Source organism: Pleurodeles waltl, chromosome 4_1 (genome assembly GCF_031143425.1).
Source record: "Pleurodeles waltl isolate 20211129_DDA chromosome 4_1, aPleWal1.hap1.20221129, whole genome shotgun sequence".
Lineage (NCBI taxonomy): Eukaryota > Metazoa > Chordata > Amphibia > Caudata > Salamandridae > Pleurodeles > Pleurodeles waltl.
In genome coordinates this window covers 198,661,578-198,687,977 of record NC_090442.1, presented here as the reverse complement: position 1 = coordinate 198,687,977, position 26,400 = coordinate 198,661,578, and the positions used below count along the sequence as shown (strand labels likewise).

At 46.8% G+C, this 26,400-nt stretch overlaps 1 protein-coding gene across 5 annotated transcripts in view; it reads right to left on the bottom strand.

The window, feature by feature from the left end:
- Window positions 1-26,400, bottom strand: part of RAD52 (RAD52 homolog, DNA repair protein) — a 194,007-nt gene that overhangs the window by 21,718 nt on the left and 145,889 nt on the right. For all 5 annotated transcript variants that reach the window (XM_069228112.1, XM_069228115.1, XM_069228111.1 and 2 more), the window contains 3 exons: window positions 12,835-13,052; window positions 6,473-6,636; window positions 5,464-5,535 (listed from right to left, as the gene is read on the bottom strand). In XM_069228112.1, coding sequence (XP_069084213.1) covers window positions 5,464-5,535; window positions 6,473-6,636; window positions 12,835-13,052 — 454 coding nt within the window. The remainder of the gene's footprint in view (window positions 1-5,463; window positions 5,536-6,472; window positions 6,637-12,834; window positions 13,053-26,400) is intronic.

Sequence of the window (26,400 nt, the reverse complement as noted above, 5' to 3'; positions counted from 1 at the left end):
GTGAATTGCCCAATGCCAAATTTTTTGTGCTAGCAGGCTTAACTGCATGGAGTGCGTCCCCCCCTGCTTGTTTAGATAATACATTGTTGTCATGTTGTCTGTTTTGACGAGAATGTATTTGTGAACTATTATTGGTTGGAAAGCCTTTAGTGCTTGAAAAACTGCTAGAAGTTCTAGGTGATTGATATGCAGTTTTGTTTGATGTACGTTCCATTGTCCTTGTATGCTGTGTTGATCGAGGTGTGCTCCCCACCCTGTCATGGAAGCATCTGTTGTTATTACGTATTGTGGCACTGGGTCTTGGAAAGGCCGCCCCTTGTTTAAATTTATGTTGTTCCACCACAGAAGCGAGAGGTAAGTTTGGCGGTCTATTAACACCAGATCTAAAAGGTGACCCTGTGCTTGAGACCACTGTGATGCTAGGCATTGTTGTAAGGGCCTCATGTGCAGTCTTGCGTTTGGGACAATGGCTATGCATGATGACATCATGCCTAGGAGTTGTAATACCATCTTTGCCTGTATCTTTTGTGTTGGATACATGCGTTGTATGATGGTGTTGAAATTTTGAATTCTTTGTGGACTTGGAGTGGCTACTCCTTTTGATGTGTTTATTATGGCTCCCAGGTATTGTTGTACCTTGCGTGGCAGAATTTTGGATTTTGTGAAATTGACGGTGAACCCTAGTTTGAAGAGGGTTTGTATGATCTGATTTGTGTGATTTGAGCACTGTTTGAACGAATGGGCCTTGATTAGCCAGTCGTCCAAATATGGGAACACATGTATTTGCTGCCTTCTTATGTGTGCAGCGACTACCGCTAGACATTTGGTAAAGACTCTTGGTGCGGTTGTTAATCCGAAAGGCAGTACCTTGAATTGGTAATGTATTCCTTTGAATACAAACCTTAGGTATTTTCTGTGCGATGGGTGTATTGGTATATGGAAATAAGCATCCTTGAGGTCTAAAGTTGCCATGTAGTCGTGTAGTTTTAGCAATGGCAATACTTCTTGTAGTGTGACCATGTGGAAGTGGTCTGATTTGATGAAAGTGTTCACTACTCTGAGGTCTAGGATTGGTCTCAGTGTTTTGTCCTTCTTTGGTATCAGAAAGTACAGTGAGTAAACTCCTGTGTTTATTTGTGTGTTTGGCACTAATTCGATTGCATTCTTTTGCAATAGTGCCTGCACTTCTATCTCCAGGAGATTGGAATGGTGTGTTGTTAAATTCTGTGCTTTTGGTGGTATGTTTGGAGGGAATTGTAGAAATTCTATGCAATAACCATGTTGGATAATTGCTAGAACCCAAGTGTCTGTAGTGATTTCCTCCCATGCTTTGTAATAATGGCCTATTCTTCCCCCCACTGGTGTTGTGTGGAGGGGGTGAGTGACCTGTGAGTCACTGTTTAGTAGTAGGGGCTTTGAAATCTTCCTCTATTTCTAGGGAATTGCCCTCCTCTATATTGTCCCCGAAAACCTCCTCTATACTGTCCCTGGTAACTGGACGGTGTGGCTTGTGAGGTGCTGGCTTGTGTGCTTTGACCTCGAAACCCCCCTCGAAAGGGCGTTTTACGGAATGTGCTGTAATTCCCTCTGCTCTGCGGGGAGTAGAGTGCGCCCATGGCTTTGGCAGTGTCCGTATCTTTTTTGAGTTTCTCAATCGCTGTGTCCACTTCTGGACCGAACAGTTCTTTTTCATTAAAAGGCATATTGAGAACTGCTTGTTGAATCTCTGGTTTAAATCCAGACGTTCGGAGCCATGCATGCCTTCTGATAGTTACAGATGTATTAATTGTCCGTGCAGCTGTATCTGCAGCGTCCATGGAGGAGCGGATCTGGTTGTTGGAAATGGTCTGTCCCTCCTCAACCACTTGTTTTGCCCTATTTTGTAAGTCCTTGGGCAGATGTTCAATGAGATGTTGCATCTCGTCCCAGTGGGCTCTGTCATAGCGCGCAAGTAGTGCCTGGGAGTTCGCGATGCGCCACTGGTTTGCAGCTTGTGCTGCGACTCTTTTACCAGCTGCATCGAACTTGCGGCTTTCTTTATCTGGGGGTGGTGCATCTCCAGATGTGTGAGAGTTGGCCCTTTTCCTAGCTGCTCCTACAACGACAGAGTCTGGTGGCAGCTGTGTAGTGATGAAAGCCGGGTCTGTAGGAGGCGCCTTATACTTTTTTTCCACCCTTGGTGTGATTGCCCTACTTTTGACCGGCTCCTTAAAGATGTCTTTTGCGTGCCGGAGCATACCAGGGAGCATAGGCAGGCTTTGGTAGGAGCTGTGGGTGGAGGAGAGGGTGTTGAATAAGAAATCATCCTCGACCTGTTCTGAGTGGAGGCTTACGTTGTGAAATTGTGCTGCTCTAGCCACCACTTGAGAATACGCGGTGCTGTCTTCTGGTGGAGATGGCTTTGTAGGGTATGCCTCCGGACTGTTATCTGACACTGGGGCGTCGTATAGGTCCCATGCGTCCTGATCTTGGTCACCCTGGCTCATGGTGGTGTGAGCTGGGGAGTGTGATGGAGTTTGTGCTGGTGAGACGTTAATCACAGGCGGAGGAGAGGGTGGTGGGGTAACTCTTTTCACCACTTTTGGTTGTGGTGTCTGTTCCGTCTGGAACTCCAACCTTCTCTTTCTCCTAATGGGGGGAAGGGTGCTTATTTTTCCTGTCCCCTGCTGTATGAAGATACGCTTTTGCGTATGGTCCACATCAGTTGCTTGCAGCTCTTCCTCAAACCTATGCTTCTGCATTTGGGAGGTTAGCGAGTGCTCTTCTGTATAAGAGCCTGAAGCTGGGTCGCTTGCAGTTTGTTTCGGCATCGAAACCCTGTCTGCGTGTTTTTTCGGCTCCGAGGTGACTCTTTTCTTTTTCGGGGCCGAAACCTCTCGGCGTCGATCTGTTTCGGTGCCGCTGTCTCGGCGTCGAGCCGTGTCGGCACCGGCATCTCGGTGTCGAGGCTTGTCTCCAGCACTTTCTCGGTCCCGAGATGGCTGCGTGCCGGTGTCTCGACCGGAGTCGGACGATCTCGGCACTGTTTGGGCCTTTTTCGGTGCCGACGGGCGGTCACCGAATTTATGGGTGGAGCCATGGCCTGGTGGCAGTGGCGTCCCCTGGGCCTTGTAAATGTTCTTCTGAGTGGATTTCGACGTCTTACTCACGGTTTGTGTATCGTCGAATCCTTCGGAGTCTGAGTCTTGGATCGAGAAGGTACCTTCTTCTTCCTGTTCCTCGAACTCCCGTTGGGCTGTCGGTGCGGACGCCATCTGAAGTCTTCTGGCTCGACGGTCTCGGAGTGTTTTTCGGGACCGGAACGCACGACAGGCCTCGCAGGTGTCTTCGCTGTGCTCAGGTGACAGGCACAGGTTGCAGACCAAGTGTTGGTCTGTGTAAGGGTACTTATTGTGGCATTTGGGGCAGAAACGGAACGGGGTCCGTTCCATCGGCGTTCTTCAGCACGCGGTCGGGCCGACCAGGCCCCGACGGAGGATCGAAAAACTACCCCGAAGGGCACCGGAGCTCTTCGATCTTCGATGCGGTGTGGAATCAAAGTACGCCGATCCCGAACGCAACAATACCGACGAAAATCTTCCGAAATTAGCTAATTTTCCGTTCCGAAACTCGGAGCGACAGGAACACGTCCGAACCCGATGGCGGAAAAAAAACAATCGAAGATGGAGTCGACGCCCATGCGCAATGGAGACAAAAGGAGGAGTCACTCGGTCCCGTGACTCGAAAGACTTCTTCGAAGAAAAACAACTTGTAACACTCCGGCCCAACACCAGATGGCGAGCTATTGCAGAACATGCGTATCTACAGCGACAGATGCCATCGAACCAAACAATTCTAAACCATGGTCATCTCATCCCTCCACCTTGAAAGCCCACTGTTTTTTTAGTTGGGAAATTTGAGATTAACAACCCCCACCCGAACCTCACTGACTAAGCTATGTCTCTGGTCGCATCTAATCAAGCAGGTGTCACAACCCTCCCACCCCCCAATGTGGCCTGCACAGCCACCCTACACAGAGGGTGCACTGGGCATTATCACACTGTGAATTTTCCTTTGTTTATTCCAAAACTAGTTTTCGTGATTCTTAAAAATACTTTCTCTGTTGCCCAGGTCTGTGCCAAAAAGAAGGGAGGCTTTAATTTTTGGTAGTTTCACCTACCGCTCTTCCCTGGGGAAGCTCCCTCTGTCCTCATATCCTCCATTGCACCTGTTTTCAGGGACCAGGTTTCGGTGCCAGGGATCCTAGGGTGGCCGACACAACCAAAATGTTCATTGGCTGCAGGCCAATCATATTTTCTGTATTCATGGGTTCCCCGTTGGTCTAAGAACCCTTTGTTGGGCAAAGGAAAAAATGCTTCCTCGTCTTACTGTGTTTTTTAAAATCTTTTTATTGCGTATTTTAATTTGTGCATCATACACTGGCATTTCACGCGCTCTATGTTACATAATTGTCACATATGCAGTTTAACGCTTCGTGTATTTGTGAGACCGCTGGGTCTTGCAATCAGACTTGTGAATGCTGCCGATGCGGTGGGGGCTCGTCATCAATGATAGCAATAAATGTTTCATACTCAAACAAGGAGAAAACAAAACATTTTAACGTTTGCCTGGCCCAGTGACAGTGGATTGGATACCGTGAAAAATTCAAGAGTGCAGCGCGTGCTGATGACAATTCTCGTGCGATTGGGTTTGTTTTCCAAATTTGGGTTCTCAAGCTCTGCTGGAACTTAGGCCACAATATACAATTAGTGTAACCCTGTCAAAGTTTGCTAAAATAAATGTCTCAAACTTCTTATCAGATTTGCATTAAACTTCAAAAGGCCTTATTTGGAGTAAAATTCTAGTTTTGTGCAATTTGGTTTGGTATAATTTTACTAAACAGTTTTTGCCGCAGATGAGAACAAACATTCTTTTGGGAGCTAAAATGGGAAAGACAACTTTTTTGACCACCACTTAAACCTCCCTTGCTCTATCCCAACTTCAACTCCCTCCCCTGTTTCCCACCTCCCCCCCTTTCCAGAGACCCTTCATGATTCCCCCCCACCGGTCAGATCCGTACAAAACATGACATGCCAAAACGTAGCCAGTTGTGCCCATTATCTAGCAAATGCTATGCAGATTCATGAAATATCACCTGCCTTACTACCAAGCAAAAAACTTTCAACAGGAAGTGAGATTTAACCATACTGCACACTCGCGGCTGTCAGTCAAAGCACGTGCCCTGCGTATTTTATACTTTCAATATTTGCTGATAGACTAGCGCACTTCACTGACCACTCTACCCCCAGACAGTACATCCAACAAGAAACATCGTGCCTCTTCCTCCAACTACCATGGTCAATTTCCAAGGGACTGCGCAAAAGTGAAGTGTCTTCATTTGCCTGTGGACTATCCTAATGAGTACGGATCGTACTGTTTTTTGACCTCTATCCTGCTTTGCTGTCTCTAAACAGGGGTTCTTACCTGCCAAGAACTCATCCTCCACTGCGGGGGGGACATGGGCTACTGTTGGGGTCTTTTGGACCAGGTGAGGGGCTGTAGGAAACAAAGTCGAAATGGAAGAAATTGTAAATCTGAACAAGAAAAAACAAAACTTCCACTTTAATAACTGTTTCGCTATATGCAAGAATCCTTCACTTGATCAAACTCTTGTGGGAGCTCTAAGGGCACATCTACAGTAGCAGCAGAGGCAAATGGAAAAAGCAGCAGCGGAAAGGGCCACACGTCACCTACTGAGCCACCCTATGGGAGAGGAAACGCTCTGGCACTGGTATCACGGAAGATGTGCCAGACCACCCACCTCCTTAGCTCCTTTCCCCTAGATTTCTGTTCTCTCCACCTTCTCATCTGGCAATGCTTTGATGGGCCTCTGCATTGGGCATGACTGAGTGTCAGCAAATAAATGCACACCTCAGAAAATGGTCTCCACTGCAGATCTGAGTGCCTCCTGCTCAGTTGTTGTTTGACAGGACAGTGCTGTTGAAGTGAGAACTAGAGAGCCAAAGGAAATGCCACTTGTTTCAGTGTCCTCTGAATCAAAGACACAACACAGGCTGCTTTGAACTAGGACGATCCCATGAGAGAAGAAATATGTAATACATTTAAAAGGAAGGTGCCCAGGCTAGGTTAAAAGGAGTTAAGGGATCTAGTAGATCATACTAGAAGTCTGGCTAAGACGAGATGTCTGGGCAAAGCTGGAACAGGTGAAGGCTCCCCCACAAACCTAGGTCAAGTGAAAGGAGGTTGTCCTGTACACAGCACTGCTCGTCTTGTGGCACTCTTTAATGCATATCACATGGGAAATAAAGTGCTCATGTACGGTGGAAGTAACAACCCAGGTGGGCCAAACTTTTTATTTTTAATAATATTTCGACTAGATTTTCAAAAACTTAGTAATTCCGAAAACTAATTAGCATAATACCAAGTTCAGGGACAAAAGGTATTCAGGGCTGCGGACTAGCGGTTCACGTACCGGAGTCGCTGGCAGACGCTGCCGGCGTCTCCAGAGAACCCGTGTTCTTCTGCTTCCTCTCCATTTGCTCCCGGAACCGCTGCTGCAGTTGCTTCTGCCTCATCTTCCTCAAGTAGGTTGCATCTAGCTCGGAGTTTTGAGCACCAGACTCGGACAGCTCTTTACTGTTAAAGCAGAAAAACAAATTAGGTGAGATCCAGAAGCAGCAAAGCTAAAATTGTACGTTTTCTTAAGTCATCTACATTTTAGATAGGAAAAGCAAAAATAATATGTTCCCATACAGGAAAAATTGCAGCTACCCATTTCCAGTTTCCTGAATCTAGGGGCAGCCAGCAGAAAGGCGGATGAAGAATGAAGTTCCATTGCAGGTCATTACTTTATTCATTGTTTCACTGAAATGGAGCTCCCTCGCCTACTAAAGCTATAAAGGCACGACAGCAGATCTTGATTAGGATTATAAAGTTCTAGCAATTACAAGACACATATTGCAACTATAAAATAACACAACATTTTTCCAGTTTTTTGATTAAAATATATAAAGGAACAGAATTTATGATTATATACCTCAAAATGACATTCAATAACATATTACATTCTGTACATCTGGTTTATTCTACAGTGATTTTCATGTGTATTTGTTGAAAGAAAAGTATTGAACCAAAACCAGGATGCATGGGGTTAAATGTGTGCAGCAAGGCAATCGTGTAAAGTAATTAACATTTAATCTGTGATGCATTAAACAATTATTATCGCAGACTGTGGTCAGAAGAACAAGTAACTTGCCTTTGGTAACAGTTTCTAGAGGATACTCTTAACCGCTGATTCTTCACCTTCAGAGTATTCCCCGGGTGCCAGGCTGGCTCCGGAGGATCTTACAGCAGTGCCCAAGTGCGCCACCAGGTGGCACTGTGCAGCTCCGTCTCAACCCATTTTCCCCTCAGGAATGACCGACCAGAGATGTATAAAGGTGCTACCCCTCTGCGCAGACAACAGTTGCTTGAGTGACTCTTTCGTTGCCACCGAAGACACAGAATAAACAATTGTTCGTAGCAATATGCAGGGCTCCAACTTGAGACCTTTTTATAAATGTTAAAACAGACCACTCCATAGAGCAGGGATGTGGGAGGGAGGTAGATTCTGGGGCTGGATAGAGTATACATCAGAAAAAGCGTTACCAAAGTTAATTAACTTGTTCTTCTGGTGGATACTTCTCTCTGCAGAGCTGCTTTCTTTAGAATAGATACCAAAGCAGTAACTCACAAGTTAGGGGTCTGTGGAGTGAACTCAGGCCAAAAAGCCCGGCAGGACCGAACAGGCAAACTGCCCTTCCCATTGGGCCTGGTTCGCTAGAACCTGGTTGCACCAACACCCATGTCACGTCCTGGCAGATGTCAATAACAAGCATTCCCTGTGTCAATGCAGTGGTAGCAGCCTTGACCCTGGTGGAATTGGTTCTCAGTCTTTCAGGGGCAAAACACACTGGAGGGGAAGTGATGGATTACCCAACGTGAAAAGAAGTCACAACTTTAAAGAAGTCGCCCTTGCCCTCAACAAGGGTGTGAGTGCAAAAACGGTGGTGTAGGGAGGCTGCACCAAGAGAACCTGGAGCTCACTCATGCAATGGACGAAAGCAAATGCAAGGAGAGAGATTGTTTTGAGAGTCAAAATATACAATGAGCTACTGTTAACTGGCTCGGAGGGGGTACATAGGAGGAATGCCAGGACCAAATTAAGATCCCAATGTGGCATCACAAACTGTTTGGGAGGGAACATGTGCGTCAAACCTTTACCGAACCGCATTAAAACTAGGACAGCTGGTCTGGCAAATGCAAAAAAGGCTGAAAGGTTTGACAGAACCTTTAATGGGGCACACCACAGGGTCTTGCTGGGCTAAAGATAACACCAAGCAACAAAACATCCAACAGATGGGATTGTAGGGGTTCTGTATTGCAGACTCCACACCAGGCCACAAAGTTCTCCCAACGCTCTGCGCAAATGGATTTTGTTGCAGGGCACCTGGCTGCCAGGATGACATCCACAACCTCAGGCGGCAGATATAACAGTCGAATGCCATCGCTCAATCTCCACACATGGAGGGCTAGACTGCACAGGCTTGGGTGCAGAACCCTGCTTTGCTGCTGCAACAGAAGATCCTCCAGAAGTGGTAGCCTGATTGAAGGAAAAATACTCAGGCCCATAAGTTCTTGGTACCATACTCTCCTTGCCCAACCCTGGAGCCAATAGGATGATTTGTGCCCCCAAAATTCCTGTACTTGTTGAGAACTCAGAGCATGCGAGGCAGTGGTAAAAAAAAAAAAAAGGGGTAGTACATAAGTCCCAGGCTCCACTCTAGCCTGAATGAATCTCGCAGAGAAAGAGTTCTTAGGAACTCCAACGTGCAGACGTTTTGACACTGCTCAATCTTGACGTTATGAAAAGATCAAGCTAGAGCTCTGCCCACTGTTGGAAGCCGTCCTGCACAACCTCAGGATGCAATCACCATTTGTGATCCACCAGGCGTGACCAGCTGAACTCATCTGCCTTGGAATTTAAAGATCCCGCCAGGTGGTTCACAATCAGGAAGATGCCAGGTGCTCCAGTCAACTCCAAAGGCACCCAGAGAGTGGGTCGGATGGGGTCAGGTTCCGCTTCAACTTCCTATGGTTCTTCTTGGACTTCGATTTGTACTTACCGGAGAACCTCAACCATGAGAATGCTCTGTCACAGGAGCAGCCTCAAAAGCGGTCATGAGCCCACACCCCTCGAATTTGAGAGGGAGCAGGACTTACATGAGGCCAGTGACTTCTTTGTGGTATTTGGCGGCATACCACTTTGCTTCATAGTCCTGAATCCCATTCAGGTGCATGACTGCACATTCTTTGCAAGATTTGGATTCGTGCTCTGAGCCCATACACCACAGGCACACGTTTATGCAGATCTAACAATGAAAAATGTTTCATGCCATGGTTTGAACACCATAGTCTTCCGTGAGGATTGTTCTCTTGTGCACTGGAAAGGATTTTGGAAAAATGTGTCAACTGACAAGGAAGTGGACCGTCACATCCACGTTCGATTGAGCTGAAAGAAAGGAATGGACAGGAGCACGGAGGGGAGGTGCCTATAAGAAGCTCTGCTCCATCACTTCTGCAGTGGTATGAGGACGAAGGTGGAGCAGCACGATGCCACCTGGTGGTGTGCAGAAGCACTGCAGTAAAAAAAGTTCAGATCCAGTCTGGCACCTGGAGAATATTTTAAAGTTAAGAAATCTGTGAGCCGAATTATCTATAAGAAATTGGAACTTGACATTTGCACTCTAGTAATAGTATGATGTACATGTGAATGTGTGTTTATTAGTATAGTTGCTCTAAATCAAATGAGTAATTGGGCTAGTTTTATTTTCATTGCCATGACAAATATGTTATGTTAATTGTTATGTTCATTTTCATTTATTAATCGCACAGTCATCAACAGTTTCCTGGCGCTATGGGGCAAACTGCTGACTAATGAGCAGCGGAAAGGACAATTAGCAGCCGGAGTAGGCTCATTTGAAAAGCCATGTTTTCAGTTCTTTGCAAAAGGAAACGTGATTAGTCTGCAACCGAAGAGAGAGAGAGTGATTCCAGATAAACAGAGCCATATAGGAAAAACTGCAGCTACCCAATTCCACTTTCTTGAATCTAGGTACAGCCAGCAGAAATGCAGATGAAGAATGTAATTCCGATGCAGGACAGTACTTTATTAATAATATTTTCTTTAAAAAAAGGAGGTCCCTCATCTACTAAAGCTTTGAAGGTAAGGCAGTAGATCTTAAAATGTAATTCTTTATTTCAGAGACAATCAATGAAGTTCCCTGAGCATGGGTGAGGTATGCGAGTATCTTGGTACCTTTACGATCAATCTAGCTCTTTGACTGTGGAACACTTGTGGTCTGTAAATCAACTTTTGTGGGAGGCCAGAGTAGAGGGAATTTGCATAGTCTAGTTTAGCTATTCCTAGAGCTAGAATAACCTTTTTTAACACTTCGTCTGAGAGGAACGTATTGCTTTATTGGGCATATATTTTCTATAATTTATTCTGATGGCGCAATATTTTTCTGACAAATTTTGAAGACCTGGTATTTTTGTCAGAAGATGTAACATGAGTCACGTTTTGTAACTTTTTCATAGTATTACTGATACAAAATAAGACCTACAGATAACTCATGATGAGATGAAGGATTGAGTCTATCAGTTTCCACCTCTTATTCAAGCATTCTTTTTTTAATGTTTTTTATGCATCTTCAAACAAGACAAGGTCTCAAAAAAGACCACACGTTTGGAATAAATGCAGCAGTGATAAATGTCCCCTCCTTCCCCCACACATCAGCCCTCTCATAAAGCCTAGATTATGACCACCAGGTTGGCACTGAGTCCCGCTCAATGTTCGAGTGTTCACGGATTGGGTTTTACATCCTATGTCCCCTGTTCTTTTTTCCTGACTGCCTCCCATACCGCCCCCCGCCCCCAGTCAATGGCCGACTTCCCGTTCCCCATCCACCCCATATTTTCCCCATATATGCGGGAGCATCCCCTGCCTTCATACACCATCTTTTCCATTACCCTGCACAGCTCCATTCCCAGTTGTGCAGTTTTGGGCCTATTTTGCTGCGCCATTACTGGGCTATCAACTTCTTTTCCACTAGAACCCTTGGTTAATCAATAGTTTGTTGTAGGATGACAATTCAGTTATTCCATATGCCTAGTAACGTCAGGGTGGCAGTCGCCTCTCTAGTCAGTCCTGTGACCTCTTTTAGCCTGTGAGTTACACTCCTCCAGAAGGGTTGCATTTTAGGATATTCCCATAACGTATTATGTAAGGCACCCTTCTGACCACATTGTCGGAGACAATCATCTTTGCCTCTACCCATTTAGTATAATAATGCTTGGGTGTAGTATATTTTTTGCAGGACTTTCAGATGGATTACACGGAAAATCGCCTTTAAGCCACCACCCTTGTAAATTGTAGAGCATCTCTCCAATCCTCATCCTCCAGCATCGCTCGGTCAATGGGCCTTCAATCGTACCCGGTCCCCCTGTGTGCCGGTCATCAGTGTGGCATATGTGAAAGCGATAGCAGGACACATGACTAAAAAAGCTAACACTCCTTTTCTGTGGGATTCTTCCATTGTCTCCTCCCTACTAGGGATCCCTGTCCAGAGTGTGTGACGCAGTTGTAAATACTTCAACACCTGTACCTCAGCCATGTCGTATTCTGTCCAAAGGTGTCCAAATGGTACCATGCCATTTGCGTCCCAGACGTCTAATGCAGACAGATACCCCATTGTTTAAAACCGGATAGCTCTGTCACCGAGCTGAGTTGCGTGCCCAGAGTCAAGCATTCTTAAAAGTATCTTCTGCAGTCTCTGTACCTTTTTTTTACCTCTCCTTTAAAAGTGATTATCCATTAAACACCACAACTGTCATCCTTACAAATGAATTGGCTACGTAATGTTCATCTTCACAATGACCAGAGCTCCCCTTCTCTATACCCATGTTTACTTTTCTCAATCACAAAAAACAATCTCTCAATAGCAGTAAACAATGCCCCTTTAGGTTGGTCTAGTGGTTCGCTTCTCTAGCAGTTCATCTTACAGGACAAAGATAATCTGGGCCAGAATGTTTCTTTGCCACTGATCTTCACCATTCCTGCTTCATCCATCTCTGTGGACCTTTCGACCAGATTCATTTTCTTTCAGCTTGGGAATCTAGGCAAATAGTTCACAGGAGCTCTAGCATTACTTCAACATCTTCATGTCATCCACCCTCATTAAGCCCCCCATGTTCTTTGCATTGGATTCGTAATGCACCAACTTCTGTCTTGCAGGAGGGGGTCCATTTGAGGGGTCTTTCTCAATCATCTTTAGTGATCTTCCTTATTTGACAGAATGCTTTGACAGAAAGAGCTAGCTAGATTAAAAAAAAAAAAAAAAAAAAACAACCAAAAAAATAGCCAAGAAGCCGTAATGGAATTACAAAGGTAAATCTATAGACAGTGTTGGTACACAAAAAAATGTAGTTTCTTGGGTAAATTCAATGTTTTATTAACACCAAAGATCCGATAGCAAATGTCCGATAGCAGGACGCCACCAGCAAAGCCAGGCGCCAGTGAGGGTTTGGCATTAACAGACAACAGGATGGAACCAAAAAAAAAGGCACCGGGGCCATGGACATCAACATACATCAGCAAGGAACTGAGATTGACAGACGATGCCAGAAATAAACTGGCCTCAGCAGAAATCAAAGAGGAACTAGAGGGATTCAACCAGCACCAACTGTTGCCAAAAAGTTCTGGCAAATAGATAAACCCCTAACACAATCACTTACCCACCGTTGCCTTCCCTCTCAGGATAATTCAGAGATGCTTCCGACTGCAGGTCTCTAACAGGAGATGATTCCAAGGGAGACTGGTTTGGGCGGCAGGACTCCGCTTTGAGCTGAACAGAGTTCTTCTGATTCTGCAGGAAGCTACTATACCTCGCCTTCTCCACGGATGGCTCAAAATCACTCCTTTTTGCGAGTACTGGATCCAGTTCAGGGGGTGGCTAAGAAATAACAGGTGTTATCAAATTTGCAAAACAATTTTTCAAATATAGTGCCTCCATTAATAATATATGATTGTAGTACAAACACATTTGTATAAACACTCACGAACAGTTGCTTAATATGCCATAGTGTACAGCCTTTGGACTACTAATCTAGGATGTTTATGATGAGAATATGAGACTGCACTTTTTTTCATCAGCTGTGCCTATTAATTAGGTCATTTAGCAGAGATCTTGACTGCATGTTGAACATAGAGACAGGGTAGAGAGGAAACAACACTTTGTGACCAATTTTTTTGATATTCAGAGCAACAGTGCAATGCAGCACTGTATAACAATTTGTGGTATAATAACAAATAGGAGTGCAACAATCTGAGGGCGTTAGGAAAAAAAATTCTGGAAGGGAAGGAGAGATGTAGACAACCATATCTGACGCAGGAGGAGTTGTTGCAATGCTATGCTAAAGTTTTAAATTTTACCGTCAATCAACTAGGCTATGCAGACTTGCAGCATGACCGGGCAAAATAGAGATGCATGGTTAGTGCTCCCATTAGAGCTACCAATTATATTATATTAAATAGCAAAAGAACGTACATAAAGGCAACACTTGAATGCTAAAGCAAATTTGCAGCCCTATTAACATTAAGCTTCAGCGAGTCGTTAAGACATTCTAAGTTGTTGTCTGCAGAGGTTGTAGCCCAGCCTCCCCTACTGGAGACCAGTGAAATTATGGTCCTGCTTGCAGGTTTGTGACTGACTCCTAGTGGGGTGTGACCTGTAAGGTCCACCATTGAAGAAACAGCTGGCAAGAATGACTGGTGAGGCTGGAAATTGTCTCAAACACCCATACAAGACTGCTGAGAGCCCAGTCAGGGGGTTCAAATAGCTACAATGATGTTGGGGGATCTCTGATCTGTTGGCCAGTGAGATACATTGACTCACTGGCCATTTAATAGGAACAGATCCTGAAGGTAGTGAGCCATAATCTGTGGGGTCTACCAGAGCATGGTGGCGCTGGCTGCATGACATGAGCTTTCAAAACTGTTCACCAAGGCTGGAAGGAGAGGGAGAGAGGGGGAGAGAGAAAGAGAGAGAGAAAGAGAGAGAGAGAGGGGGAGAGAGAAAGAGAGAGAGGGGGGGAGAGAGAGACAGAGAGAGAGAGGGGGGGAGAGAGAGGGGGGGGGAGAGAGGGGGGGGAGAGAGAGACAGAGAGAGAGAGGGGGGAGAGAGAGAGGGGAGAGAGAGAGAGGGGGGAGAGAGAGAGAGAGAGAGGGGGGGAGAGAGAGAGGGGGGGAGAGAGAGAGAGAGAGAGAGAGAGAGAGAGGGGGGGGAGAGAGAGAGAGCGCGCGAGAGCGAGAGAGGGAGATGTTGCAAACCACCAAATCTAATTGAAACAGCACCTTACACCCACCGCTAGTGTACTACATATACCCAATTTAAGGCAGCGAGTGTGCGGCAAAAGACACTGATGCTGCCTGTGGGCAGGTCGTATAGAAATGTGGACATGTGTTTGTAACAGCGTCTTATAGGCCTTCTTATCTCCCCTGCTCAGATTTCCAGAGCTCAGCTCCTGTGACCCGCATGTTGTGCAATGTGAGACCTGCCTTTGCAACTTGTGTTAAGTGGGGAGTCGCTGCTTTGTGACACCTGGGAGGCCTCACTGCCTTGTATGAATGAGATATGCTCTCTCTGACTTCTGTTTTGTAACTCGGAACATACTCTGGGTAGGCCAAGTGACTCATATTGGGACTGCCTTAGCTGCTTGGTGACGAATCTTATCCCTCATCTAATGTGAACAGTGAGCGCGCCATCTCACGCTTCCAGCACAAGCTCCTGTTTTCTTTAGACAGGCTCAATGTCCCCTATACTGCTCCCCAGGTTGTTGCTGTGCAGGCATGGTAAGAGAGAAACTCATCAGAGGAAGCCAGCCACATTTGTAAAGGTTACCCAGCTAGTGGAGAAGACATGGTCTCCGTGCACGCATAGCTGGGAAAACGCTTCCAAGGATGGGATCTTAATATCTATTTTATATTCCACTATTTTTTGGAGTAGAAAAATCGGTGAGGTTTAAGGGGTTGTCCCATTTACGCACCAAGATATGTGCAATGTGGTTAACTCGATCACAGATGCTGGGGGACGAACTTCTGAAATGAAGTAACTAAATGTTACACTACTAAATGTAAAAGATGCTTGATGAGCAAATCAAGAATGCATAAGGCAGGCCCGTGGGACAAACGTAACTTTCTGGGATTTCCAGAGGGTACTGAAGATGTGCAACCTGTGCAGTTTCTTGAATCCCGGCTTTACACAATGTGAAATCCTGTCATATGGTCATGGCTGAGCATCTCTTCAACCGTTCATCACCAATCTTCTCAATCACACAGTCCTGCATCCAGTGACGTATGCCTGATTATCTTCATAAACTACACTAAAGTGGTCCAGAAATACTACAAATCAGTCACACAGGTTAAAAAGAAAGTGAAGGTATGAAGCATGGCAATAATCTGCATATAAGGGCATTTTTAATTTAAAGACTTACTAGTTTAAGGCTCCTGAGACTGCTAAAAGCGGGGAAGCAGGGACCTTGCCACAGCCAGCAGAAGCCCAGCTGACTAGCAATGTGGCCCGAGAGGCCAATAGCGAAGTACAGACAGCCAACTTCTTGCACATTGCACCTGCATACTGCGTACAGCAATGGATACTCTGGTAGACAACAGCTCAGGCCAAGAACGCCTAATGTCAGAAGTCCACAACGAGATGCTGAATGACCTGGAGGACTGGCGGTGATATACCAGATAGGCGTTGTCGTAATTGGGTAAGAATGGCTCTGCGCTTGCCTGACTAACTCAGATCACACATATATTATTATTATTATCTTTGGCTTAAGATCGGTTTGCCTTGATTATCAAATGTACTTCGACTTTCTCATTTGAATGGCACACTTCTGAAGTGGAAGCGTAGGGTAGAGGTGAAGAGGATTTTGCATCCATTTATTAATGTCTTGAATGGTTATATATGGTTATTGGTATATCCAACAGTCGTCCAACAATACTTTTTATGACAAATGATGCCATGCTCAATCATGGGAAACAACCCACACCAATTTTGTCTCATCACGTAGAAAGGTAATGGTCTGATGGACAAAATTAAAAGTATGTTGTGTTAAGATCCATGAAACCACACCTCCCAACTATATGGAAACTGACCGGCGCATAAATTAATTTATGCAGCAGGGATGGCTTCGAGACTGGTATCTGTGGGGTTTTACTCTAGGTTCCAGAGGTGTGGCAATCCTGTTTTAAAAAAATAAATAAAAACCTTCTCTGATACAGCGTACATGCTTAGATGTGATGTTTATGGCATTTACATTTTATTCACAGGAGTGCGTGTGGGTCAGACCTGGATCTTTTTTCCCCTCAATGTACAATAACGCCCGCACTTCTGTACAATTGGTGCTCAGTCACCTGATGGGTTGACTTTAACAGCATAATGAGGGGTAACTTTGCTAGACAAAACACCAATTAGACAGGCTAACAGGAGATCTCTTTTTATCCACTTTGCAGCTTCCCTGGGTCTCTGTGATTTATGGAATCTCTCTGTATGAAAGTGGGTTTACTTTGAAGTCAGCAGTACATGTGTTCTCTTGTAGACATGACTGTGTCCTTATGCTAACACCGTATATACACTCTGAGTCGGGAATATGCATGATGGCACAGTTTACTGGACTATACTCTGCTTGTATTGGCCATTTACATGGAAAGGAGTGGTTGCCCAAAAACTGAAGGGGAAAAAGAAGAGAATCAATCTATTGAGCGTCTCCAAGAGGAGGCTGACTTCTATCCCAACAAAGACTTTTCATGGAGGCAGATGACACCAAAACAAAGAGTCCATATAATTTCAGAATATTTTATTTAGTAGATGTAATTGAGGTTGTGACCTATAATAAGGTCTTCAGCATAAACCAGTCCAACAGCCATCTGGCAGATGTGCAGTCTTGCAGGGTTCCAGTTAAATGACTGGATGAGCAGAATCTCAACAAGCTTATATCATCTACATCCGCTTATATGGTATACATTAGATCACATAACCAATATGAGATTCTATTTCCCACGGATACCTATCCTATCTAGATCACACTGCTTATGTGCAGGATTCACGATCTGGCGGTATAGAGTTCGATTCTTTTTTGGGAACACTTCACTGATACGTGTTGTCCCTCAGCAGAACAGAAGTGGTCCTCTGTCCTATGTGCCCTGAATGAAATATGGACAACTCCAGCACCTCAAAATAACCTTTTATTTAAAATGTCATCATTTTCAATAAGATGACTGACATTCTTTCTTTGGTCTCCAGAAATTATTATGAGCAACTACAGCACACAAGTACACAACTGACATATGACCAAGGTTTCTGGGTAAGAATCACGCTTGGGGAGACATTTTCATTCACTGGTGAATTATATAAAAAATATAAACATATCTGAACAGTGCATTAGCTGAGATTGGTGCACCAGAATTAGGCCTCTGAAAGGGAGTCCCTATCCCTAGAAATAATTTCACAGTGCGGGGAGGATGGGTGGGTCAGTAAGGAATCTGCAACTAGAATATGTCTGATCTGATAGAGACTTCTAGTTGGAAATTCCTTACCTTGTGATAGATACCCATTAGAATAGATACCCGAGCAATACCGTCCCTAGAGGTGGGTCTGCGAACCAAGATCATACTAGGAATTCCTGCAGGACCGAACGGCCAAAATAGCCATCCCTGCGGACCTGACTGCTGAGGCAGCAGTGTTTTGTGAACGAGTGCAGGGATGCCCACGCTGCTGCCTGGCAGATGTCCAGGACTGGAACTCCATGTGCTAACGCAGTGGATGCAGTTGCTGCTCTGGTTGAGTGAGCACGCAAACCAGCAGGGGGTTGTTTCTTAGCCAAAGCGTAGCACATGTTCACGAAGAAAACAACACACCTGGTGAGGGTTCTCTTCTGCACTCTGTGTCCTTTCGTCGCATCCACATAACCCACAAAGAGTTGATTGTCCAGCCGGAAATCTTCTGTACATCTAAGGTAGAACGCCAATGCTCTTTTTGGATCCAGAAAGTGGAGTCTTTTCTCTTAACGAGAAAGATGTGAGGGTGCGTAAAAAGTAGGCAAAGTGATGGATTGGCTTACATGAAAGGGCGTGACCACTTTGAGGAAAGAGGCCTTAGTACGAAGCACCACTTAGGATGGACATATACAAATTGTGGCTTTGAAGAAAGTGCTCAAAGCTCACTCACTCTGCGGGCAGAGGTGATGGCAATAAGGAAAGCAGTTTTCAAATTGAGGAGTTGTAAAGGACAATTATGTAGTGGCTCAAAAGAAGCACGCATAAGATATGCATGTACCAGGTTCAAATCCCACAGGGGCCTAATGAACGGCTTAGGTGGAAACATGTGGCTGAGTCCCTTATGCAACCTCCCAACAATGGGAGATTTGAACAAGGAAGGTTGTTCTGGCAGTCTGAGGAAGGCAGAGATAGCAGAGAGGTAACCTTTAAAGGTGCCCAAAGCAGAGCCCTGCTGGGCTAGAGAGGATGTAAAGTAGAACCTCAGACAGGTGCAGAAAGGGGATTAACAGACTTGTCTGCACACCATGCCACAAATTTATTCCAACGACAGGCGTATACCATTTTGTGGAGGGATGCCTGGCTGCCTAAATAACATTGCAGAAGTGTGGAGGAAGGTTGAAAGTGGTCAACTGCCACTGCTCAATCCGGACGCAAGGAGGCAGAGACTGGAGAGGTTTGGGTGGAGAACTTTCCCCTTCTCCTGCGTCAGAAGATTCTCCCGAAGGGGCAGTCTGTTTGGAGGACCAAAAGCCATGCTCCGAAGCTCGGAATACCATAGTCTTCGTGCCCAGTCTGGAGCCACAAGGATTACCTGGAACCAGTTACTCTTGACCTTCTTCAGAACTCTGGGCAGAAATGGTATCGGCTGGAAGGCATACAGGAGGCCTGAGTTCCACTCGAGACGAAAAGCGTCACTGAGCAAGTGCTACCTTGGAAACTCCAACGCGCAAATCAGCTGACATTACAAGTTCTCGGAGGAGGCGAACAGATCTAACCAAGGCTCTCCCCAGTGTTAAAAGAGACCTTGTGCCACTTCCGGATGAAGACGCCATTCGTGATCGACCATGCTTTGTTGGCCGAGTTTGTCTGCTCTGGTGTTCAGAGAGCCTGCCAGATGTTAAACCACCAGGGATATGCCCCGACGTTCTGGCCACGTCCAGAGGCGCAGGGCCTCTTGATAAAGGGTCCACGACCCCGCAATGCCCCAATTGATGCAGTACCACATGGCGGTGATGTTGTTGGTGAACACCTACACCACTTTCCCCCTAGCAAGAGGGAAGGAATGCTTTCAATGTAAGCCTGTTCAGCCTGAGCTCCAGAACACTAATGAGGAGCCCAGACTCTGCCGGGGACCAGAGGCCTCTGATTTCCATCTCCCCTAAGTGGCCACCCCATCCCAGGAGTGGTGCATCTGTCACTACTGTGAGATCTGGGTGGGGATGGGAGAGAGATCTGCCACTAACCCAACTGTGATTTGGAAGACTCCACTGCAGATCTTGCACAGTTCCCTCCGAGATCTGGATCCTGTCGGAGAGATTCCCATGATGCTCCGCACACTAGAACGTCAGGTCCCACTGCTGAGCCCACATATGCCAACTGGCATGTGCGACAAGCATGATGCAGGAGGCCACGAGGCCCAGCAGCCTCAGAGTCATTCTCACCAAAACCCATGACAAAGGCTGAAACAAACTGCAGCTCCAATGAAAGGGAGCGTCTGAGAGGGAGTCAGCTGTGACTTCGGCATGTTTATAGTGAATCACAGTGAATGCAGGAGGTTCACCGAAGTCTGACGGTGGAAGACGACCGCCCCGGGCAAGCTTGCCTCCAACAGCCAGTTGTCGAGATAGGTGAAGACTGAAACCCCTAGCCTGCATAGATGACCTCCACCATCACTTTGGTGAACACCCGAGGGGAGATGGTAAGGCCAAAGGGGAGCATAGTAAACTGAAAGTGCTTGTGACCTACCACAAAACCACAAGTAGTGTCTGTGGGGAGGCAGGACGAGAATGCAGAAGTAGGCGTCCTGCTAGCCCAACGCTATCATCCAGTCTCCAGGGTCTAAGGCAGATGTGGCCTGAGCCAGAGTGAGCATTTTGAATTTCTCCTTTCTGAGGCAGAGTTTGAGAGTACAGAGGCCTAGGATGGGACGAAGGCCCTTGTCCTTTTTGGGCACCATAATGTAGTGGGAATAACAACCATGACCTACTTCTGGCACAGGAACCCTCTCTATGGCTCCCTTGGCCAAGAGAGTCGGAACTTCCTCGTGGAGAAGTGCCAAGTAATCCTCCATCATCTGATGTGAAATGGCCGGAGGGGTAGTCTCGAAGGGGAGGAAGTAGTCCTTTTGGATTATTTGCCAAACCCACCAGTCTGTCGTGATTGATTCCCAGGGGGGCAGGTGATGGCAAATCCTGCCTCCAACTCATCCGGGATGGAGCAACGGACTAGCAAGATTGGAGCGGTGGTAGACCTGGCGGACTGCTGGCTCCCTGATCCACAAGCACTTGGGATCCCACCTCCATAGCCACGCAGAGGCTGGGCAGCATGCGCGGCTCGGTGGCTGGTGAGAAAGGGATGCAGTTGGGTGCCACAAAAGGGGCAAAAAGCAGACCGACAGGGAGAGTAGGAGCTGCGAGGCCAAGGGACTGAGCCGTAGCCTGAGACTCCTTAAAATGCTCGAGCGCAGAGTCTGCTTTGAGAGACGGTGCCATCGAATGGCGTGTCCATGAGTGACTGCTGGCCATCCCCCGAAAAGCCAGATGTCCTCACCAGAAGTGAAACGGTAAGGCCACCGTCGACCCAACCGATCTACCCAGCGAGTCAGTCGCATCCAGCCCACAACGTGAACTTGGCTGCATCTTTCCCATCAGCAACGGCTTGAGACAGAACAGCCTGGGCCTCCTCGGGGACCAGAGGCAGCACCTGTGCAACCATATTCCATAGAGTATGGGAATAGCGGCCCAAAAGGCCTGCAGTGTTCACAGACCACAGTCCAAGACTGGAGGAAGAGAACAATTTCTTCCCAAATTGATCCAGTCTTTTTGATTCCCTATCCATGGGTGCGGAAGGGAATGCACCCGATAAAAAGCTCGGATGACTCTCAGGCATAGGGTGTTTGGTCAGGAATTTAGCCTCGTTCGGCACAGGCTAATAGCGGCGGCCGACTGCCATTGTGCTGGGTCTGGACCAGGTACCCAGTAGGACATCAGTGAGGGCTTCATTAAATGACAAACGGGAGTCTAGAGGTAGAAACCCCAGGCTGACGCAACTCAGTCAGGAGGTTAGTCCTGACTGCCACATAAGTTAGCTGAAGGCTGAGGACCTCAACCACCATTCTCACCAACATGGAATGCTATGCTCCCAACTCCGTTGCCATGGTAGGGGGACAAAGCATGCCAGCGTCAGGTGAGGTATCATGACCGCTAGTCTAGGAAGGCTGACCTGGTATGTGGCAGACACCTATGGTGTTTGCACCTTATACAAGGTCCAGGCAACCCTTATTAATTATTGAACAGTGTCTAGAAAGCCAGGGCTCTCTCGTGGTAGCTGTGGTGAGCAGCCAAGTCTCATCAAGGAGGAGTGTAAAGTGCAATACGACAGTAGTCACACAGCAACTTCTCACATGAAAGGAAACACACAGTGTTGCAAAAATAAAGATGCTTTATTAAAGTAACATTGAACTAGAATACTATAGGCAGACCCACAACTGGAGGTAAGTATACACTATATACACACATGGTAAGTACTCTGAATTAGCATAGAAAAACAACAAGCATTGGTAAGAAATAGCTAGGGCCCTATAGGGGGGGGCAAACCATATACTAAAATAGTAGAATGCAAAGTTAGGTCCCCAACCTAGGATGTGGAGTAGTTAGTAGAGAGCTGGGAGAGCTTGGAACCCCAAGAGGTGAGTACCTAGATGACCCCCAACGACCAGGAGAGGAGAGGTAAGTTAGCTGATCTTCCCATAGGCTAACAAGGGGACATGGAAAAGAAGGTTTGCAAGAACAGGATCAGTTCAGTGGAACCCCATGGTGGATTCTGGATGAAGAGGACTTGAAAAAGAAGTGGACAGAGTCTAGTCAATGCAGAAGTGTCCAGGTGGGGCAGCAGCCACTGCCCACCCTTCTGTGGGAGAAGATCCGGGTCAACGGAGGAAGATGAAAGTCAGCTGTGGAGCAGAGGAGCTGCAGAGGAGTCCCTGAAGTTGTGCAGAAGCTGTCCCACGCAGTCGCCAGGTCGCAGATGAGTCACTGGTCAGGAGGACCACCAACAGACCTTGGCAAGTGCAAATCTGGGCAGAAGAGGATTTTTAGAGCTGAGAGGACCAGCAAGGTCCAGGGGACTCGACCTTTGGAGGGGAGTCCAGGCTAACCCTCAGCAGTCAGGGTAGCCAGTAGAAGCAATCGTAACCCCCAGAGGCAACCCACTGGCAGCAGGCACAGTAAATTGCAGTGAGACCCAGTCAGCACACCTGGAGAGGAGTCCTAAGTCACCGGAGCAGCAGAGAGGAGACTGTCCTCGCAAGGATGAAGTGCTGGAGGACGGGAGTACTTGGAGCCTGAAGATCCCTCGGAGCAGGAGTCAAAAAGCCTTGGTTGCTGCCAGAGTCACGGCACACAGGGATTTTGTCCTGCAGGGAGAGGCAAGGGCTCACCGTCTCCCAAGTTGGACAGAAGGTAGAGAGGACCAAGAGGACCACTCAGAACCACCATCTTGTTGGGGCATCCACGCAGTTCCAGCGGAGAGCAGATCCCAACAGCCGGAAGTTGTTGCCTTAGGTGCCTGCGGATGCAGGGGAGTGACTCCTTCACTCCAAGGGAGATTCCTTCTTGCTTCTTTGCTGCAGCTGAAGTCTTGCCGACCCCAGAGGATAGACAGCTGTGGAAATGTTGCAGGTGCTGGAAGGAGCCGGAGAAGCAATGTTGCAAGGCGAGGTTGTCTCGGGTGTTGCAGGCTTGTTTGGTTGCTGAGAAGTCCAGCAGTGGTTCCAGTGCCCAGGAGCAGAAGGGGTCGATGCAGAGGAGTCCTGGTGGAGTCTTGCGTGCCGAATCTGGGGACCCACTCGCATAGGAGTCCCTAAATAGCTCTAAGAAGGGGCTAGGTCACTCTGCAGGGTTATCACCTATCAGAGGGGACGTCAGCTACTTGTCTTGACCAACCAGATGCTCCCAGGGGCCTCTGCACATCTTGTTCCCAAGACGACAGAAACAAGTGGCCTGGAGGAGCTCTGGGCACCACCCCTGGGGTGGTGATGGAAAGGGGAATGGTCACTCCCCTTTCCTTTGTGCAGTTTCACGTAAGAGTACGGACCGTAGGGTCAATGGACTGATGCAAACTTAATTATGCAGGGAGGGCACCAAATGTGCCATTCAAAGCAGTCTGGTAGCGCGAGGAGGCTAACCCTTTCTAGCCCAGTAACACCTATTTCCAAGGGAGAGGGTGTTGCATCTCCTCTCCCGCATGAAAACCTTAGTTCTGCCTTCCCCTGCTTGAGCTGGTCAAGCAACAGGAGGGTAGAAACCTGTGAGGAACTGCAGCAGCGTGTGCTGCTCACAAACCCTCGAAGACTTGCTGGGGCAATACTGGAGGGTCCTCTAAGGAGCCCTCAGAGTGCATGGAATCATGCCACAAATACTGGCATTAGTATTGGGGTATGATTCCTACATGTTTGATACCAAGGTGGTCTCCCCAAAAATGAGGTCCATGGCCTAATAAAATTCCTAGAGTTGGGCAGGAGTGGCTCAGGCTCCTGGAAACTTGTGGAGGTGCACAGCCGACCCAAAAGCAGGCTAAGAGAATGGAGGCCTAGAGCATTGGCGCTCTTCCCATGTTGCATTGTCCAAGTGACGGGGTGAAGTCGAAGAACGTTTGCTCTTCTTCGACTTCTTCTTGTGACCTGAATATCCAGAGGACTTTGAGTGGGATGAAGTAGAGTGGTGATGGCTCAGCGAGCAGTCTTGTGACCTTCCTCTCGAGCGAGATCGGGAGCAATGCGGAACCAAGCACCGGGGCGCCAGGACGTTTAGGGACCGCTCCCTCAAAGCCTTCGGGTTCACGGTCTGGCACTCAGAGCACAACTTCATGTCGTGGTCGCGCTCCAGACACCACAAGCACATGAGGTGCGATTCCATCATTGACATCATGCAGTAACAGGCTTGAAACGGGTCTTATGTGACATCCTAGACGCACTAAAAAAGTGTCGAAAAACTCGACAAAACTGTAGCAGTCAAACAACGACTGAGGGTAGCTCTCTCCGAATCTGCCCGTAGGCTGGCGCAGAAAGAAAATAATTGACGTCAGCGCGCTGGGGTGGAGCCTATATATGACTGTGACATCACGGCGACCAAGACGCCAGCGACGCACGAAGAGTCAACTGACGCCACCTGACGGCACGCAAGGGTACTGCTCTAAAAAAAAACTCCGGACGGAGTCTGACGCCTGGGGAAAATTCTAAGGTAGGGAATCTGCAACTAGAAGTCTCTATCAGATAGTGACTTCAGAACATACCAGTATAAATGCTGAAGCATTGTTAGCTTAAAACAGTCACTAATGGGGCTGCACGCCAGGGACCATCATCATTTTTAAACCAAAAAGTGAACATTTGCCCCTAAAACCTTAAAACTCACTTATGTATTGGCCTAGACCTTAAAATATCAGATTTTAGGTGCTATAACAGTGAGTAGTGAAGCTATTAGATGTCGCTCATAAGCAGCTTTTAACTTAATATTGGTACTGTCCACAGTAGGCCTTCTACAAAAAATAACAGTGGGGTTTGGCCCAGCATGATGGATTTCTTGTCTATATCATTTGATAGCTTCTTACTCTACAGCTTTCCTTCCACTTTGTGTTTGCTCTTCCCCTTGACCATCGATTCCTCACCAAACTTTTAACTGGATGCCTTGTATCCTTCCACTGCTCATATGCAGGGGAGTATTTTTTGTTACAACATTGAGCGCTAGTGTTTTCTTGCTTGCTTCTCATCTGCTGCTTCCTCCCAGTTTAGTACCTGCGTTCCGTGTTGCTCCCTTCTCCAACCCTCTCCGAGCTCTGCCATTGCTTCAGCAAAGCTTTCCCTGACAGCATTTTTTTTTTGGTTTTACATATTTTGTTTTAACCCCCCACCTCAATTTCCTCCATTGTTTACTGCCCACTCCACCCCAGTCACTCCTCAATTACTTGCCGCCCCTCCTGTCACCATTTTTAGTTAGTTTTTTTTTTTTTTAATTGCTCAAGATTGCTGCCTACGATAATGGAATGGTAAATATAAAAAGTAAATAAAACGGAGGAGCTCTCATATCGTATGTACAGGAGTTGTGACGAACGCGTGTGTGCGTAAACATCATTGCGCTTTTAGCCTTTTTTCCAATGCTGCACTGTATATGCAAAAATTATTTACTTTTGCTGACGCAGGACACATCGGCAAAAGATATTTGCAAAGACCATAGGTATACACTGACAACCAAAAAGCAAGACAATTATCTTTGTCAATACTCGTTATTTAGACAGCCTTAGAAGAACATCAGTCAAATGTCCTGTGCAGCAAGTTCAAAATAGGGCCAGTAGAGTGAGCTGTCGACCCTGCAGTCGTCAATGGTATGTACAGTAGTGCTAATGAGTCAGAGCGGAATCTGAAAACATATGTATCCCTTTGGTGCAGTCAGTGTTAAGCCCCTGCGACCGGGGTGAAAGGAAATGGTAGAATTATTAAAAAGCGAGCGCTCTTGTAAAAGATCAGAGGAACTCGCTGACATGCCAGTTGTTTATATACCCGCTGATGTTGAGAAAATGTGCAGTCTGCAAGGCCGAACTGGCCGTACCGGACATCGGGCGTTTCCCCAAGAGGCTGGAAGGGTGTGGGGGGCGGTTTTGTAGCAATACGTTCAAAAAGCACTGTAGAGTTCCTTGTATATTCAACAACTTTCATTCAACAATAAAAGGGCCACGATAACTCTGGTGATTAATGCATAGCTCAGTGGGTTACTGCTTTTGTCACAGAGATCATTTTGTTACTGTGCAGTTCATAAATTACAATCATAATCTAGCACAGTGAGCTATGATCTGACATCAAAGAACTGCATACAAGCTGCATGGTACAGGTTAGAATGTTATATTTTTTCCCAGCCTTCCATTACCCTAATTTTGCTAAAAAAGGGTTTGTTTGTGTAGAAACAAACAAATCCTTATTTGTAAAGTCAACCCTAATCACTGTTTCAAGTTATGAAATCTGGGTTTAAACT